Consider the following 19,976-nt stretch of genomic DNA (forward strand, 5'->3'; position numbering starts at 1 on the left):
GACAGTGCTGTGGGAGATGGCTGATGTAACTGCAAAACCTTTGGCCATTATCTTTGAAAACTTGTGATGATCAGGAGAGGTCCCAGGTGCCTAGAGAAAGGCAAATGTAGTGCCCATAATTAAAATGCAGGAAGGAGAGTTCAGGGAACAAAAGACTGGTCAGCCTCATCTCAGTCCCTGGACAAATTATAGAGGTGATCCTCGAGGAATCCATTTTGAAGCACTTGGAGGAGAGGAAAGTGATCAGGAACAGTCAACATGGATTCACCCAGAGCAAGTCATGCCTGACCTACCTGACTGCATTCTATGAAGAGGTCACTGTCTCTGTGGATATGGGGAAGACTATGGACATAATATAACTTAACTTGAGCAAAGCTTTTGACACAGTCTCCTACAGTATCCTACAGTATCTCTCTACGTAAAAGAATAAATGCACACGAATCAGATATCAGAAATGGCAATATACAAAAACCCATAGGAGAGCACTTCAATCTCCCAGGCCATACAGTAGCAGACTTAAAAGTAGCTATCCTACAGCAAAGAAATTTCAGGACCAGACTCCATAGAGAAATTTCTGAGCTACAATTCATCTGCAAATTCGACGCCCTCAGCTCAGGCTTAAACAAAGACTGGGAATGGCTGGTGAAATACAAAAGGAGCTTCCCCTCCCTTGGTGTTCACACCTCCAGATCAACTGCTGGTAGTAACCTCACCCTTGCTGACTGAGCTAACCTTGTTATCCCCACCCTTGCTCTGGCTTATTTATACCTGGCCCTGCAGACTTCCAAGACCAGCATCTGAAGAAGTGAGTCTGTGCTCATGAAAGCTCATGCTCAAAACTTTTCTGTTAGTCTACAAGGTGCCACAGGACCCTTTGTTGCTGTTACAGTATCCTTGTCAGCAAGTTAAAGACGTATGGACTGGATAAATGGATTGTAAGGTAGATAGAAAGCTGGCTAGTTCTTTGGGCTCAACAGACAGTGATCAATGGTTTTATTTCTGGTTGGCAGCCAGTATCAAAAGGAGTAGCCCAAAGGTCGGTACTTGGCTAGTTTTGTTCAACATCTTTATTAATGACATGGATGAGGGAATGGATTGCACCCTCAGCAACTATGTGGATGACACTAAACTGGTGCGGGGGGTGGGAGTTAATATGCTGGAGGGTAGGTATAGGGTCCACGAAGACCTAGACAAATTGGAGGATTGGGCCAGAAAAAGACCTGTGGATCACAGTGCATGAGAATCTAGATATGCATCAACAGTGTGTCCTTGCAGCCAAGGAGGCTAACAGCATCCTGCGATGCATTAGTACGAGCATCGCCAGCAGATCTACAGAAGTGGTTATTCCACTTTATTTGGCACTGGGAAGGCCTCATCTGGAGTACTGCATCCAGATCTGGGCCCCCTGTTACACAAAGGATGACACCCTGGAGAGAATCCAGAGAAGGGTGACAAAAATGTTTAGGGGCTGGAGCATGTGACTTATGAAGAGAGGCTGAGGGATTTGAATTATTTAGTCTACAGAAGAGAAGAGTGGTGGTGGGGGGATTTGATAGCAGTCTTCAACTTCCTGAAGGGGTGGATTCAAAAAAGGATGGAGAGAGGCTGTTCTCAGTGGTGACAGATGACAGAATGAGGAGAAAATGTCTTGAGTTGTGGTGGTAGGGGTCTAGGTTGGATATACATTACCTTGGGATGTGGTAAAATCTCCTTCCTTAGTTATCTTTAAGACCTGGCTTGACACAGCCACGGCTGGGATAATTTAGCTTGGATTGGTCCTGCTTCCAACATGGGGTTGGATTCCTAACCCTCTAACTCTATAATTCTATGATGCTTTAGAAATGAAAATACTACTGCCAGGCTCCAGTTCAAACTTACACAGCTGTTTTGCCAAGGCTGGCAGCCCAGGAAACAAAGGGACATCAAATATCTTAAAGAGACTCTTTGAAGAGAAAGGGAGAGATAAGTCATGAGAGAGCTATCAGTGAGGAAACAGACTGAATGGAACACAGATACATGTGCCTCAAAAGCATCTGAAACAGAAAGGATCTTCCCAACTTCCAGGGTAAGATCAGCCTTAGGGCATGAAATTCACACACATAGATTGTTTAGAAAATGTTCTCTGGAATTATTTGGTTCTAAAATCAACAGTAATGGGTTCTAAGAAAGCCATCTGGTCAGTGGATAACATTGTACCTAGCAGCCAGAGGGGAAAAAAATACTACAGGTACTACTTAGAACTACAGAACTACTTAGGTCTGCAGAGGTAAGGACAAGGGCAACCAAGTGTCTGGTTTTTGACTGGAATGTCTAGTTGAAAAGGGAATCTGATAGTATCCAGTCAGATCTAATCACTGGACACCCAAAGTCCAGTTACTGTGGGAGAGTGAAGCATCAAATGATCAACCATGCCAGCCCCTACTTAGCTGAAGCAACCTTCTACCTGCACCAGGTGGCTGTAAATCCCAACCTTGGATCTCCAAGCAAATGCCTCCCTATCCAGCAGAAGTGGGGGAGAGACTGGGAAAGAAGTTAAGTGATGGGGGTATGGAGCAAAGAGGAGTGAATGGGGCTGTGCCACAGTGGAAAGAGGCAGGGATGGGTTGAGGCCCAGGGGAAGAGCAGTTCTGGCACTCCTTCTGGAGGTTCCAGTGTTTGAATATTACAGGTGACAACCCTAATATTGATAGCATAGGCTGACGCCTAAGGCCTGGTCTGAGAGTTGGAGAATCATGTGGGTTTCTACCCAAACAAAAGTGATGTCTTGAGGCCAGAGGCCTGGAACAAACGTACTCAAACAGATGAGGAGACGAATGGTGCTATTAGCCTGGTAACTGTAACAGGCTGCTTTCTTTTCCAGTAGTTATGGTTAATGATTATGAGGCTTTTCCTTTAAGCACAGTTTCACCTAAAGAAAGGAAGAATCCAAATGTGACTAATAATGGGAATCACAAACCTGTGTAGCAATTGCCTATGGAGGTTGGGAACTGCCATTACTGCAGACTTTTAAGAACCGGTTAATCAACCATCTGTGATGGGTGGTCTAAAATATAATACTTGGTCCTGCCATGAGTGCAGGGGACTGGACTAAATGACCTCTCAAAGTCCTTTCCAGGCTTATGATTCTATGAGTGGGAATTAAGACACTAAATTAAGGTAATGCAAATCTTTTTCTTCCTTCATTTCTCTAGACTAGAAATTTTAAAAATTTGTCAGGATAAAATTACTTGGCGCTCACCATTTTAAACACCCCATCTCTGTATCTAAGTCAAGTAAGTGTCTATAGATCTGTCCTCAGAGCCTGTCAGTGCTAGTCCTTAAGCATCTGGAAGAACATGTGTTGAGGAACAATCAGAAATCTTTGTATTTCTCCTCAGCAACAGATACCATGTATGGTGAGGTAAAATAACCAGTAGAAAGGCAACATACCCTTCTCTTAGACAGCCCAAAAAGTGAAAGGTTAGAGAAACTGTCTCTCTCACACATCCCATTCTGTTTACTCTACTTTTTTTTGTATAATCAAACATGAGGCCTCTTGCCAGAGGTATCTGGGTACCAAAAAGAAACTTATAAAAATCTTTTTCATGTTATTGAGACAAACAGAAGATTCCATGTAAGTTTTGTCAAATGTTGTCTGGCAAATCAAAGGGCTTGATGACATACCATCAGTTCCATTTTGTTCGCCAAAAGAACAAATTTGTTGATCTCAGCATGCTTTAAAACCCATCTGTTTTTCTCAGCAAAATTAATTTATTTTCTCCAACATTTTAGCATAGTGGAAACTACAATAGAAGAACAGGACTTCAGCTGGATGGCTACATTTTGTTTGGAATGGGGCTAGTTGGACTTGTTTTTACATTTCTATGTTGTGTTTTTATATGACATCACAATCCGATTGATAAATCCAGAGCCGTTTAGTATACTTATTTTTTAAAAAACAGAAATCAATGAATGCTACAAAAACCACGACTCATACTTTTCAAGGAATTTGGAAGAAAAATTCAAAACCCAGGCAAACAATACGAGTGGACTCCTAACTTAGTTTGAGTCCATGGCAAATCTTTCATTGACTTTTCAGCGTGTCAAGATCAAGAAACATTTTGAAAACTGAAAAAAAAAAAATTATACCAGCATAAGAAGAATCAATTACCACGTCTACATTAGAGAGATCTGTTGGCAAAACAGGTGTTTGTTGTCAAAACAAGTGGAGTGTCCACATTACAAATGCGCTCTGTCAACAGTAAATTGACAGAATGTAGCACTTCTTTCAGCAGTGTGCTGCTGTTCTCCCAGGTGGCAGAACACCTTTCTCAGCAGAATCGTCAACAGAAAGCCAGTATGGACGCTCTGGGGGGAGGGGGGACTTCTGTCAACAGAAAGGGATTCCGGGACACCAGGCAGCCCTGCCTGCTGTGCTTCTATTCAGCGGTTCTGTTGAGAGAGAGGCCACGCTGTCTGGCTGCTCTCTATGGACAGTGTGATCCACTTTCATATGCTGCCACAATCTGTTGACAGAAGTTTTGTTGGAAAATATGTTCCAACAGCAACTTCTGTCGACAGGCCGCTGTAGTGTAGACATCGCTAATGTGTACTGGGTAAGTGAGGGGGAAAATACATCATTCAGGGCTTGAGGAAACCCAACAAATGAAATCTATTTGTAAAGTTTCTCAGAACATATTGCCCTCATGTCACCAAGTTCATACTTTTATTACCTGCTGTTTTCAATTCCATTTGCCTTAATGTTGACAACAGAAACACTGCATGTGTTTGTAACTTAGTGACGTCCACACTGAAATGAGAGCACATATGTACTGTGGTACTATGGCATAGGTATTATAACTGATTCACTGCACAGTGCTAGAAAAACCTGCTACATTGGCCAGAAGATAATTCACAGTGATTGAAACTGGCACCATCTTCTTGCTCAGCAAAGCTGTTCTGGTGGTATAAGTTCACACACCCTCTTCCTTTTGCCACTAATATGCTTTAGCTACTTTTTACTTCAGTTAACAATAAAGAACCAACACTGCTTTGGAAGAATGGACTCGATTCTGATAAATTAAGGTATTATCCACAGCATATTTTAGTAAATTCAGATACTAGATCTTTTTCGATTTAGGTTGAACTGTAATCGTTCTATCTCATAACAGAATGTGTTTGCAGAGGTGACATTTAGGAAAAACATTCTTTTACTAATAAAAGTATTAAAATATGAAATCACAAACACACAGCATGATAAATGCAATTCCTACAGTCCTATTTGGAGAACAACTTCACTTTATAATAAATCTATGCTTAAATAGAAAAGCAATGACATAAGTCATGGAGCTTTAATATGCTAGATGAGTTTACAAATTACAGTGCTGATGAGTCAGAGGGCTGAATCTCCCTGTGCCCTGCAGATGCAATTATCAATATCACAAAAGGAACCTTTGGAAAAAAAAAGTTATATCCCTGGAACAGTATTTCTGATGCATGGATGAATTTTAAGTAAACCAATTTTAATTGGGTTGCCCATCAGGTGAAAATTAGATTTTACTTAGAGAGAAAAACAAAAAATATGTTTAACAACAGAACAGAAACCACATCTGCACAAGATATAAAGAATGAAAAAATCATTTGTATAATAAATCAGGGTACCTTTAATTTTTCAACTTCTTCCTTGTGTTCCCTCTTTAATTGCAAAATAGCAGCATGGTACTCTGTAAAAATAAAGAAGTGATTCAGATTAATGATGTAAAAGTCACTATGAAAAACACATAACCCTCTTGCCACAGTGCCATTTCGGACTATGTTTCCCTGCCAAAAATGTACGCTGAGGGGCCGAAAAATAGGCCTACTAGAAAGGTGGCAAAGAAAATGTAAGCCACATCGATCAGGATATATGTGGCCATATCAATAATGGTGTAAACGGTAACATAAAACAATCCAAATAGTTCTCATAAAAAAGAGGAGTAAGAAGTAACAAGAGAGGTGGGAACATATTTCAAACTGTGGTAACAGGAAGAAATTTGGGATTTAGCTTTCAATGCAAAAAGTGGAGCTGTTAGCATGCTTCTATGACACACAAATGAGTTCTGAAGGAATCTCTACATTTAGTATTCAAAGCTTTCACTAAATTGTATCCATTTGTAAAGCACACAACATATCCACATACCCAAATTGTAAAGGGTACAGAAAAAAAGCAAAGTAATATGAAGCCTAGAAAAATGCCTTGCAGTGAGTGACTTAAAAAGCCTTAAAGCTTATCATAAAGAAGACTGATGAGTGACTTGATTACAATGTTTAAGTACTTTGATGGACAAGAAATACTAGGCACTAAAGCACTTTTTCATAGGCTAAGGTTACACGGACTTGAACCATTAGCAACAGTATGCAAATGGAAAGTTTCAGAAATGCAAAGGGCTGCTCATTTACATATTTGCTCACTGGCAGACACTGCTGCAGGCACAAAAAAAGCTGTGTAAATGTGGTTTTGCCAGTGAAGCCCCCACCTTTTCCAGCAGCTTCTTATGCCTGGAAAAAATTAGGCATAAAAGGCTGCCAACAAATTAGGGAAGAGTTGCCAGCAGAACCATGTTTACACAGCTTTTTTTGTGCCAGTGGTAGTGTCTTCCAGTGAATGAATATACAAATGAGCAACCATTTGCATTTTCAAGAGCACCCATTTGCAAGCTGCTGCCAGCGGTTGAAGTCAGTGTAACCGTAACCATATATTAGAGAAAGGAAGCATAACAGGAATGTATGGCAGGAAGTTAAAGCCAGAAAATTTCAAATTAGAAATCAGGCAAAAAACCAAACCAAACCAAAACACCACCATTAACAATGAATGTAATTAATACTGGAACAACCTACCAAGAGAAGAGAGAGCTTTCCCATCTCCTTAATGTTTTTAATGTCTTTTTAGAAGTCAGAATGCCAATGTGGAAAATATGCTTTAGTCAACCATGTTACTAGGGTCAATGCCAGGTTACTCTGAAGATTCTCTGGCCTATATTACATAGGAGATCAAACTAGGTGACTGACTATACCTGGGTCCTTAGTCTCCCTTACAACAAGCTTTCTTTGAAGAATGTGAGCAAGCCCCAACTGTGCTTGCACCCATATAACCTTTAATAAAGGTAATGCACCCATATAACCTGTAATATATGAATCTATAAAAAACTGTGAATCAAACATTAATGAACATACCATTTGTAGAGCCATTTAAAAATAACAACTTCCCTGCAAATAAATAAACACCTGTCCTGAGTTTTGGTTGTGATCTGTATTCCTAGCACTGTTTTAAAGATTTTATTAAATATTCTTAAAAATTATACTGCAAATCATGGACCATGCATGAAAAGATTTCATATATTATGCCCCTGATAACTATTTGAACGTGCCGTGATATGTAAAAATAAATTTGTATATCCTTGAATTATCATGACTCTTAGTATTACTTGTTTTTCCGCAGCAAAATAAATAGGATCCTAATTAATACAATTCACAGTTCAGAGCAGTGAAATGGAAAGAAAACCATATGTGTCTGCATAAAATTAAGCTTCACTTTTGGACAGGATGGGATCGTCATGACGTAACTGTTTAGTCATGAAAATATACTTGCATATTAGCTTTGAAGACATAATTAAAGAACCAAAACAGTCTTCTCTCTACTGACATGAAAGCATTCTAGGACAATTAGCTACACTGATTACATGCTAGGTAGAGCTCTTTCTTTTAATAAGCAAACCAGACTACAAAAGCTGATGTGTTTAGTGAGTAGGGTGACTGTCAGTGCTTGCATTCATAAAGCACAGTTGGGATTTGCTCACATTCTTCAAAGAAAGCTTGTTGTAAGGGAGACTAAGGACCCAGAGATAGTCAGTACCTCATACAGTACTAAAGTAGCAGCCATGCATTTGGCAACTAAAGCCTGCTCTCGTCCTCTCTGCTTCCAGTTTTAAATCAGCCAGGATAACATGGTTCTGCTCCTGCTCCTCGGTGCAATTCCTACTGACTCAGCAGGGCAGAATCGGAGACCCTAAATGCAACAAGTGATGAGCAAAAACCAGACTGAAAATATATAAGGCAAGCATTTCCCTTTGACAGGTCTCCTTTGGCTGGGAAAGAGAGACTTCAGTTAGCATATGGCTATATAATATGTGCTATCTTTCCCTTGGAAATAGTTGTAATCAGGAGTACAGAAGTTATGAGAGTATGGGAATAGACAATTAGAATCCAGGGTTTACACATCAGAGAGAGAGTGTGGGGGAAGGAAGGATGAAAAAAAAAAAGAGGGATGGTTACTTGTCACTAGTAGGACCACAAGATAAAGCAAAATTAAGTAGCATGTGTGACAATCTTGTAAATATCAAAGGAGGGGAAATTGCCCTTGTAATACATAAGACAGTTGAGATCTCTGTTAAGGCCTAATTTAAATGTGTCACATTTGCAAATGAATTCCAATTCAGATGTCTCCCTCTCTAATCTTGTGGTAATTCCTTTTTTCACAGAAGAATGGCTACTTTGAAATTGTTCCTCTATAGGTTTATATGCATTTTAATTCCTGATGTTAGATTTATGTCCATTTGTGCTTTGGCACAGACTGTCTGCTTTACCCAATATACATGTCAGAGGGGCATTGCTGGCACATGATTTCACATACCCCATTAGTGGATGTACAGGTGTATGAGCCTCTGATGGTGTGACTGATGTGATTAAGCCCTGTGATGGTATCAGTGGTACAGATATGTGGACAGAGTTGGCAACGAGTTGGAAACAGGGATAGGGTTACAGGGATAGGTTCCTGGGTTACTGTTTCTGTGATATGGTGTGTGGCTGCTGGTAAGTATTGTCTTGAAGTTAGACAGCTCTCTGTAAGAGAGGACAGGCCTGTCACGCAAGGCCTGTGAGAGTGAGGGATCGTGTTCCAGTATAGGTTGTAGGCTGTCAATGAAGCAACGTAGGAGTTTAAGCTAGGAGCTTTAATTGATGACAAGTGGTGTTCTGTTATATTCCTTGTTGGGCCTATTGTGAAGTAGGTGACTTCTGTGTATTTGTCTGCCTCTCAATCTGCTTCTTTAGTTCCCCATAGGGTTAATTAAGTTTTATGAATGCCTGATAAAGCTCTTGTGGGTTTTTGTCTCTGTGGGTTGGATTGGAGCATATAGGTTTGTATCTTAGTCTTGGCTGTACAGCTGTTCCCAACCTTTTTGAGACAGGGACCCATTCTGACAATTTAGGAAGACCTTCTGAACCAAAGCAATTCATAACTGAGGGGATGGGATGGAGGCAGGGAGAGGATGTTCTCCCCTGGGAAAAACACACCCTTTCACCCCCCTGCTCCCACCCAGCCAGCTTAAACCCCTCTCAGTGCCCCTCCCGCCCCCAGGCCTAAACCCATCTCAGTTAGGGGTGCCAGAAATTTGGAAAATCTATGTGGGATAGGCAGCCCCACTCATGGGATCCACAGCCAGGGCTGCCTATTCCACACAAGATTTCCAAAAAATGGGGCAGGGACCTCGGCAGCCCCACAGCTTGAAGCTGGCTGAGGCGTAGAGCCTTGGCTGGTAGCACCAGCCGTGGAATCCCTGCCCAGGGCTGGGAGGAACCCCACAGCCCCACAGCTTGAAGCCGGCTGGAGTGCTGAGCCCAGACCAGCAGTGCCACCCATGGGATCCCAGGCAGGGGGACAGGGGACCCTGCAGCAGCACAATGGGACCTGGCTGGGCTGCAGAGCCCTGACCAGCTCTCAGCCCCCTCTGTCTCCCTGTCCACAGGCTTAAACCTGTGTTAGCCACTCTGGCCCCGCCACCTACCTCACAGGGGAGTTCCAAGCTGCCACTGCTGACCCCCACTGCTCTTTTATTGGGCCACCTTCTCTGCTGGGCTCCATCTAGCCCCCCTACTGCCTTCCCTCCACCTGCAGCAGGGCTGAAATGGGACTCAATGTAATTGGCTTGAGGGTGGGATCCCTCCTGCCGGCTGTTAAACCAATCACACATTTCAGTACCACAGGGCAGGGTCTGGTAGCAGAGGAGAAGACAAGTGGCTGCAAATGGCTTCTTAAGAGCCCAGCCGGGAACCCTTAGAAAACCTAACAGTAACCCATGTTTGGGTCCTGACCCACAGGTAGGGAATCCCTGCTGCAGACAACGGATCATGTGATGTATCTTGGATGGAAGCTGGAGACATGTGGGTAAGAATAGCTATCGCAGCCTACGTAACAATTTGCTTCATATACTGGCCCTCTTAGTGACAGATAACCCCCTTTTTTTCCTTCCTTCCTTCCTTTTGCCCCCTCCTTCCCATTATATAAACCCTGGATTCTAACTGTCTACTCCCTTAATCTGAAAACGTGGGTCTTATCCAAGAAAAATGACCTGATGAGTGCTTTTTTGTGAAAAAGGAGGTGCCAGTACTCAGCCAGCTCCCCCACAACATGGTGGGAGCTGCCAAGGTGCCAGTACTCAGTACCGGCAAATACTAGCACAATATAAAATAAAATAAATAAATAAATAATAAAAAGCCCTAGGCCTAATCAATTTGTTAGTCTTTAAGATGCTTCAGGACTGGTTCTATTTGTTAGGGTTTTATATGATGCCTAGGAACAACAAAACAATTCTCTCTGTTTCTTCAGGGCAGAGTAGACTGACTCTGTGTGTACATTTCTTTTAATTGTTTCTTTAGTGAGAAGGAAAGGATATTTGGTTTTCTACCAGCTGAAGGAAACAGTTGACATCTGAGAGCCAGCTAGCTTCTTATGCATACATCTTGTTTAGACTGTTTAACTATTTTTGCCAGCTAGATGGAGCTATACCTTATCATCTGAATCAATATAAAATATCAAAGGGGAAAAATAACTGGTATTTTTACATTTATTTGGTTGGTAAAGCAAGAGAGAAATATGAGACAGAATTAAAAAGGACTGGGAAAAAACAACCTATAATGTTATATGCTCTAAAGCTCTCTTCCTTTAAACCCATCATAAACAGGAAATTCACCAGATTTAACGTATAAATATATAACTAATACAGTAAACAATGCAAAGCACATCGAGATACAAGAAACGTAGAATACACAGCCCCATAGGAACCCTAACCATTTTGCACATAATATACAATTCCTGAGCACCTAAGTTGCTGCCTGTTTCCAGATTGGTAGTTGTACAGGAGTTAGCCAAACAGGGATTCTCACACTTACTGAAGCAGAAGAAAGACAACATGTATACAGGAGCAGTATAGAGAATGATATTCCAAGGTTCCAGTATTTCAAGGATCTTGAAAGTGCCAAAATAAAGTCTAAAAAAATCTGAAAAAAATTGTTCTATTTGGTTTTTAAGTCATGTATTTACTTAAGCAGAGCATTATTTGCTATTTGAGAAGAGCTAGCTTGTTAATTTCTTGCCTTTTACATCAATCCTTTGCACTGACAAACTTCAGAATAATTTCAATGGCTTGGAATGCTTGGAATACACTTAGTTATAAAATTATCTGAAGTTATCTTATTCGAAAGAAAGACAGAAACTAAACAAAACTTGGGGCATTAGCAGAGGATCTAGTGATCCCTTTTGCCCTTGACTTCTATGACTCTATAAGAAATAGGGTACACAATTTTCTGCATAAACATATCCCCTCTGGGTAGAAGCAAGTGTCCAGTTCTTTGAATTGCTTATATGCTGTGTGCCATACATTAATAAGTTTATTGAAGCTCTACTATACTTCCTAGCATGCTGTGAACAGATATATTATAGAATACCAATTTACTGAGCAACATTATGTCTTTTTCCAGCCAAATTATAAAGGAAATATCTGAAATACAAATATTTCAGATGGGTAATAATGGAGAGCGCTTTCTAAAGTAGATGTTTAAATTCTATAACAAGAATACCGAGAAAATAAAATATCCTTCATCAATTAACTTAAACATTATAAAACAATCTATTTAAAAGGAGTTGACACTCAGCCAAGTGTCTTACTTTCTCCTTAAGCAAACATGAATCTGTAGGTCTAAGATGGCTCAGTGAAAAAAAAACACAAGAGACAAGACACAGGACTGAGTATAGTAACATGTACTGAACTGTGCACCGTAGAGAGCAAACGAGATTCATTCTTCTCATTAGCTATTTATCACAAGGCCAATTTAATTTGGCCTATTCACTGTGAGCCAGTTAACCCAATGAGGAAAGAGTCTCATACACACAACTACTGACTGCAGTTGTCAAAATTAAGGGGGATGAGAAGGCAGAATTATAAGGTTGCAGTGGGAAGGACTCGCTGTATCTATAACAGCTGCAAATCTTAAATTTTCTGCCCATACTGGCTCAGAGGGATACACTGCAAAATGCAACAGTACTTAAAAGCTGCTCAGAAAAAAGTGCAACCACAACAGTGGCATAATCTGGATATAAATTGCATGGAATGCAAAGAGTTTTACTTATATGCTAAAAAGATGCAATGCCAAAGTAGCGCAGGGCATTGACAGCATGAAAACAAGTCAGGTGGGAGGCACTCTCAGATCTGGGGATGCAAGGAGCACAGGAGCTGGAAGTGGTATTGTAATGTACATGGCACTGTAACAGTAAAAAATGAATTAGCCCTTTATATGAGGGAAGACAACAGGAAAGAATATAATCTCACATACAGCAAATATTCAGCTCCAATGACAAATGCTGATCACTGGTTCAATCTATTTTCATTTGGAAAACCATAATATTCATAGACTTCTTTGTTACTGCGCATCTTGACGGTTCAAGAAATCAATGGTTATAAACTGTTGTTGATACAGCAAATTGTGATAACATCAGGGGTTCCTTTTAGGATAGTATAGGGGGTCCCCGTTACAAGTTGTTTCGCATATAAGTCATCAATTAATTTTGGGGGTCCCTGTTATAAGTCACCTTGTTACAAGTTGTTTCACATATAAGTTGTCAATTAAGGAAACTAAATTAATTACATATTGCATAGGTCCGCACTTCAGTCACTTTTCAAGGGACCACAATCTTTCTGACTGCTCATCAATGGTGGCTAGGAGCTGGAGGCTTGCTACCAAGAAATATTAAAAGCAAAACAAAATGCGGGAAAGCAGACAACCCTTGATTCTTTCTTCAAAGAAAATGAAGCAGCCACTCCCTGATGAACTTGAAGCAGGACCCTCTGTGTATTAAGGTCGAAATCCTTTAAAATGTGTATCTGACTTCATCATTTTTTACATTAAAAATATTTTACTGTATGATGTATGTGGCTCATTGCTAGCAGACATTAAAACAAGAAAACAACTTAATGGACTCAGTCCCTATCCCAATGCATTTACATGTATTCTTATTGCACAAAATTTCCCTTTGTAAGTCATCTGGGTGCTGTTACTTCATGCGAAGTCCCTATTTCCCTGTATTTACACGCATTCTCATTGTGGAAAATTCCCCTTTATACATTGTTTCACTTTACATTGTAACTTCATGATCCCTAACCACAATATCTAAAGGGGACCCCCATAACTAAGAAGCTACATTTCATTTAGCGTAGGCACGTATGCTAATGACATCTGCTGACAACAGCCGTGTCTACACGTGCACGCTACTTCGAAGTAGCGGCACTAACTTCGAAATAGCGTCCGTCACGGCTACACGCGTCGGGCGCTATTTCGAAGTTAACTTCGACGTTAGGCAGCGAGACGTCGAAGTCGCTAACCCCATGAGGGGATAGGAATAGCGCCCTACTTCGACGTTCAACGTCGAAGTAGGGACCGTGTAGTCGTTGCGCGTCCCGCAACGTCAAAATTGCAGGGTCCTCCATGGCGGCCATCAGCTGAGGGGTTGAGAGACGCTCTCACCAGCCCCTCAGCTCAATGGTGGCCGCATGGAGCGGCCCCTTACATGTCCCCTCCCCCTCCCTTCCTGTGCAGGAAGCTGAGGGAACGTGCAGGCGGCAGCCCAGACACACGGCCAGCCTGCACGTCCCTCAGCCAACACAGCCACCCACCCAGCTGCGATGGCTGCCCGGCAGCCCCCCAAGGGGAGCCAGGGCAGCCAGCCCAGCCAGGCGGGCAGCCAGGCTGGCAAGCGGCAGCGGGGCCCCTCCTGGATGGAGGCCAAGCTGAGGGACCTGCTAGGGCTCTGGAGCAAGGAGGAGGTGCTCCAGGTAATGGGGAGCAAGAGGTGGAACGCGGATGCGTTCGCTCGGCTGGCCGACGGCCTGGCTGCCCGGGGTCACCCTGCCCGCACTCCTGATCACGTCAGGAGTAAGGTGAAGGAGCTGCGGCAGGGTTACTCCCGGGCCCGGGATGCGGACAGCCGATCTGGGGCCGCCCCCGTCACTTGCCCCTTTTACAGGGAGCTCAGGGACATCCTGGGCCCCCGGCACACCTCCTCCCCTCCGGCCACCCTTGATACTTCGGCCGACGAGCCCCAGCAGGCCCTGCAGCCGGAGTCTGCCCCGGAGGTAAGCCCCGCACCCCACGGCCCCCCCCCGGGAGTCCACCCCCGGGACATCGCGGCAGGAGGAGGAGGAGCGGGGGGGGCTCCTCCTCCGCAGAATCCGGGCTGCAGATCCTCCTCCTGCCATCCCGGAGCAGCAGCCGGGCCTCCGCCCCCCGGGGATCTCCAGACAGTGGGAGTGGACCGACAGGTATGTACCCCCCTCTGGTGTACACCCCTGGGCTTGAGGGGCGGGGGGTAATAGATATGTGTCCAGGGCCCCCCACATGCTCACATGGCCATGGCCCCAAGGACAGCAGGGCCATGGCCCTCACAGCAGTGCACCAGCCCCTGCCCCCACCCCCGCACGACAGTGCCATGCCCCATCCCTGGGGCAGGGGGGAGCGGAACCTCGAGGGGCCCCCGGGAGCAGGGCGTGGGACACCCCGCAGCAGCAGCAGCAGCAGCATGTGATGGAGTGGGGGGAGTGCAAAAGGGAGACTCAGGCTACATATGAGCAACAAGAGCTGAATAGCTCCCAGGGGCAAAGGATGATCCTGGGGCTACAGCTGGCAGGTGACACCTCTGCCCTGAACAAAGAGGAGGGAGGAGCCGAGCTGGCTTGGAATTGGGGGGAGAGGGCGGGGGCCACAGGTAGAGGCTAGGGGAAGGGAGAGCTGGAAGGCAGCCAGCCTGAGGAGGAGGAAAGCTGCATCCCAGAGGGGCACCCCTTGGGGTCTTCTCCCCAGGAGGAGTTGGAAGGACTGTCTCTTCCGACAGCTGGTGCTGTCACTCCTGGGAGAAACTGGGCATCTGTGGCCTAAGAAACCACTCCTGCTGTCAGACCCTGCGGAGTGAAGTGAGAGTCGCTCCCACCAGGGGACAGGGTGCAGGGCAGGGGGACCCCTGAACCCCATCCATCACAGCAGTATCTCCCGGGGACGGGGATGGGGAACCTGCAGCACAGGGCTGGGGGGACAAAGGCCATGGCTCAGGGCCTACACTAACGCCTGTCTCCATTCTTCTTCCCCCTCTCCTCTCCTGTGTCCCGCACCTGCACCATCAGAAGGACCGGAAGAGAGAGACGGCGAGGCATCAGTGGTCCCGGAGAGCCCTCTGGGACCATCGTTCCACGCCAGCCCCTAGGCCGAGGACCGACCGGCCCCACGGCGGGCTAGACGGCGGACCCCGCGCCACCAACAGCCGATGGCAACGGACCCCCAGCTGCTGGCCATCCACTGTCGGCAGCTGGAGGTCGTGGAGCAGCACCTGCAACTGCAGGAGCGGGCGCTGGCCTGGCGCCAAGAGGCATGGGGGGCCTACATGGAGACTTTCAACCGCCTGGTGGACTACCTGGCCCCCCATGCCGCCGCAGCGCCCGCCGTGCCTGCTCCACCAGCCGCACCACCAGCTGCTCCGCCCGTCGCCGTCCCGTCCGCCGTCGCCCTGCCACCCACCGCCGAGGGCCGGCGCGCCGAGGGACCCCTGGAGCCAGCTGAGACTCGCCGGGCATATCTTCCGGTCCGGCCCGCCCCCAGCCAGCCCCGGACAGGGCTGCGGCCGCGGCGGGGCTCCTGGCCGCCCACGCCCAGTGCCGGACTGCAGGGGCGAGGGGCCCGGGACGTGGCCCCCCCCTTGTATATAGTTTGAAGTTATTATTTTGTGCCCCCCGTTTACCCCGTCCCCCCATGTAAATAGTTCTCTCCTTTATACTCCCTGGTTTTCTTTTTATTAATGAGGACACTTTTTTCTTACTATTGTTTTATTTGTACATATTACTTTGGTTCCACATGTTGTATATAGTTTGTTCTTGTTTTATATATTTATAGTTAAAAAAAAAAGTTCTCAAAGAAAAAGCAGTTTAAGTTCAGCCACAAGTGCGTGCTGTCATTTGTCCAGGAAAAGTGGGAGGGCGGTGCGGTTGGGTGCTCCATGGTGTGGGCATTGGGGCAGGAGTGTGGTGGAGGAAGGGGCAGGCAGTGGGGGGCCTGGCAGAGTTCACCCCGGGGCCTCATCATCGAAGTGGGCCTGCAGGGCCTCCTGGACCCGGGTCCCTTCGGGGTCCACCTGCCGACTGGGGGCAGCGGGTGGCTGCATGTCGGCCCTGCCGGCCTCCACAGCCCAGCCCTGGAAAAAGGCCTCCCCCTTGCTCTCCACCAAATTGTGCAGGGCGCAGCAGGCACCCACAATCAGGGGGATGTTGTTGGGGCCCGCATCCAGGCGGGTCAGGAGACATCTCCAGCGTCCTTTCAGGAGGCCAAATGAGCGCTCCACCACCTGGCACGCGTGGTTCAGGCGCTCGTTGAAGCGCTCCTGGATAGCGGAGAGATGGCCCGTGTACGGGTACATGAGCCAGGGCCGGAGGGGGTATGCTGCATCTGCGATGACGCAGAGGGGCATGGTCGTGTCCCCCAGAGGGATCTCCCGCTGGGGGATGTAGGTCCCCGCCTCCAGCCGGCGGCACAGGCCCGAGTTCCGGAAAAACCGGGCGTCGTGGGTGCTGCCAGGCCAGCCCACATAAATGTCCTGGAAACGGCCCCGGCTGTCCACCAAGGCCTGGAGGACCACAGAATGGTAGCCCTTGCGATTCAGGTATCGTCCTCCACCGTGATGCGGGGCGCGGATGGGGATGTGAGTCCCATTCAGAGCCCCGAAGGAGTTGGGGAAACCCAGGGTGGCAAAGGCCGCGATGGTGGCATCTGGGTCCCCCAGCCTCACGAGCCTGTGCAGGAGCATGGCATTGATGGCACGCACAACCTGCAGAGAAAGCACATGGGACAGCACCAATGAGGGGTGAGCAGGGTGTGCGTGGCCCTGCCCTGCCCTGCCCTGGCCTCCCCCGCCCTCGTCTGCCCTGCCCTGCCCTCCCCCGCCCTGCTCTCCCCTCCCCTCCCCTGCCCTCCTCTGCCCGGGCCCCCCTCCCCTGCCCTGCCCTCCCCCTGTGGGTTCTCTTACCTCCATGAGGACAGCCCCGACGGTGGCCTTGCCGACACCAAACTGCTCTCCCACGGATCGGTAGCTGTCGGGAGTGGCCAGCTTCCAGACAGTGATGCCGACCTGTTTCTCCACTGTGAGGGCATGCCACATGGCGGTGTCCTGGTGCCTGAGTGCGGGGGTGAGCCACTGGCACAGCTCCATAAATGTCTGCCGGCTCATTCTGAAGTTCCTGAGCCAGCGGTTGTCGTCCCACTCCCCAAGCACCAACCGCTCCCACCAGTCAGTGCTGGTGGGGTAGCTCCACAGCTGCCGGCGTGTGAGGAGGGGGGTGGGGCGGGGTGCTGCAGGGTTGGGGGTTGAGCCCTGCTGCCCTGGGGGCAGCTCCTCCTCCGGTGTAGCAAGGAGGTGCTCAGCTGCCTCCCTCATGGCATGGAGCAGGGCAAGCCCTGCTCCTGCCGGGAGGGCTGGGTGGACCTCTGGCTGCTGCTGCTGCGGGTCCATGACTGCGTCGCCCGGGGTCTGTGTGCCTATGGCTCCTCAGACCGCGTGCTGTGCAGGCTGAGTGTGTCTGGGAGGGGCCCTTTAAGGGAGCGGCTAGCTGTTGCCCCAGAAGCGCTAGTCCGCCCTGTGACCCTGTCTGCAGCTGTGCCTGGCATCCCTATTTCGATGTGTGCTACTTTGGTGTGTAGACGTTCCCTCGCTGCGCCTGTTTTGATGTTGGGCTGCGCAACGTCGAAGTTGAACATCAATGTTGCCAGCCCTGGAGGACGTGTAGACGTTATTCATCGAAATAGCCTATTTCGATGTCGCTACATTGAAATAAGCTATTTCGATGTAGGCTTCACGTGTAGACATAGCCAATGAGTGATATATTTTTTCAAAATAAGTGTAGTAAACTTTGAAAAATCATAGAATAGGAAGGATTCTCGAGAGGTCATTAAATTCAGTCCCCTGAACTCATGGTAGAATCAAATGCCATCTCCAGTGGTTCCCAACCTTTTTGAGACAGCCACCCATTTTGACAATTCAGTAAGACTTTGTGACCTAAGGCCATTCAAAATTGGGGAGCAGTTTCTCCCCTGGGAATTTTTTTTTAATAAATTTTTATTCCACCCCCATCCACCCACCCCCAGACTTAAACCCCTTGCAGAACCAAACTGCCTCCATGCCTCCAGGCTTAAACCCCTCACAGATTCAAACCACACACCCACCCGAAGGCTTAAAACTCTCGCAGCTCCCAACTCCCCACCTACCTCACATCAGTTCTGCTGCTGCCCCCCCCGACCACTGCTCTTTCACTGGGCTGCCATTGGATCCTCCATGCAGCTCCTCCCAGCTCTCCTACTCCCTTCCCTGACCTGCAGCATAGGCAGTTCCCTTGCTCTGGCACGCTGAAATGGGATTCAAGTTAATTGCTTTAACAACTGGATCCCTCCTGCCAGCTGTTAAACCAATTAAATTGAGTTCCATTTCAGCCTGGCAGAACAGGGACTGGGAGCTGGAGGAATGAGTGGCAGGAGCTGCAAATGACTACTTAAAGAGCCACATGCAACATGGAGCCACCTAGCTGGCAACCCTTAGAAAAATCTATTGGCAACCCATGTTTGGGTCCTGACTCATAGGTTGGGAATCTCTGATCTAGACCATCCCAGACAGACGTTCATCTAAAATTCTCTTAAAAATCTCCTGTGATGGAGATTCCACAACCTCCATCCAACTTATTCCAGTTCCTAAGCATGCAGACAGACAGGAAGCTTCTTCTAATGTCCATCCTAAACCTCCCTTGCTACAATTTAAGCCCCTTGCCTATTATCATATCACCATTTGAAGGAGAATAATTTCTCTCTCTTATCCTTGTAACAACCTTTTAGATACTTGAAACATTTCACTACAGGTTTATTTTTCAATTTACTGAAGGTATTTGAAAGGAATATGGTAAGAAAATTGGGTGAAAACTAAAAATAAACCCTAATTCTAATGTGGCTAATTAAACAGTATGGCACCTGATACCAGAACTTTATTACATAAAGTTTTACTGAAAAAAATTAATCATTCAGTATCTGTCAATGTAGGAATTGCCATACTGAGAAAAAAAAAAATCTTGTCCATTATTCTGTCACATAGAGTAGCCAAAGATAGATTTTTAGACCTGTTTGAAAATCCTGAGAACTTCTCATTTATGCCAAACATAAATCAAGTTGGTCAGTATTACAATAAAGACAGTGAGGGTTATGATGGGAAAACAAACAAAGAAACAAACAAATAGGGAATAGGTTCACCAGTATCTGTATCTTTGGGAGCAGGACGGCTAAGCATATATCTCACTATAGCCTACTTTTTACAAGACAAAGCTTCTAAAAAATTGATTAGGTAAATGTGAATCAAACATAAAATTAGAAATTAGCTTTCTGCTCACTAATTTGCAGTGCTGATGTTGCCAAGTTGGTCTTGTATATTAAAAACAGGGTAGGTGAAGTAATATCTGTTATCAGACCAATTTCTGTTGATGGAAAAACAAAGCTTGTAAGATACGCAGAGCTCACTACTACTGACGTGTTATGAAATAATGTAAAAATAAGAAAATTAAATAGATGGGACAAAACAAGTTGAAGAAACTGATTTAATAGTTAGATGTTAACTATAC

The 19,976-nt window shown here is 46.1% G+C and overlaps 1 protein-coding gene across 2 annotated transcripts in view; it reads right to left on the bottom strand.

Annotated features, from left to right (window-relative positions):
• FMN1 (formin 1) overlaps positions 1–19,976 on the bottom strand; it is a 360,158-nt gene that overhangs the window by 213,267 nt on the left and 126,915 nt on the right. For both annotated transcript variants that reach the window (XM_074996955.1, XM_074996956.1), the window contains exon 5: positions 5,641–5,702. In XM_074996955.1, the coding sequence (XP_074853056.1) occupies positions 5,641–5,702 (62 nt within the window). The remainder of the gene's footprint in view (positions 1–5,640; positions 5,703–19,976) is intronic.

The sequence above is a fragment of the Carettochelys insculpta genome, chromosome 6 (genome assembly GCF_033958435.1).
Source record: "Carettochelys insculpta isolate YL-2023 chromosome 6, ASM3395843v1, whole genome shotgun sequence".
NCBI classification, from domain to species: domain Eukaryota; kingdom Metazoa; phylum Chordata; order Testudines; family Carettochelyidae; genus Carettochelys; species Carettochelys insculpta.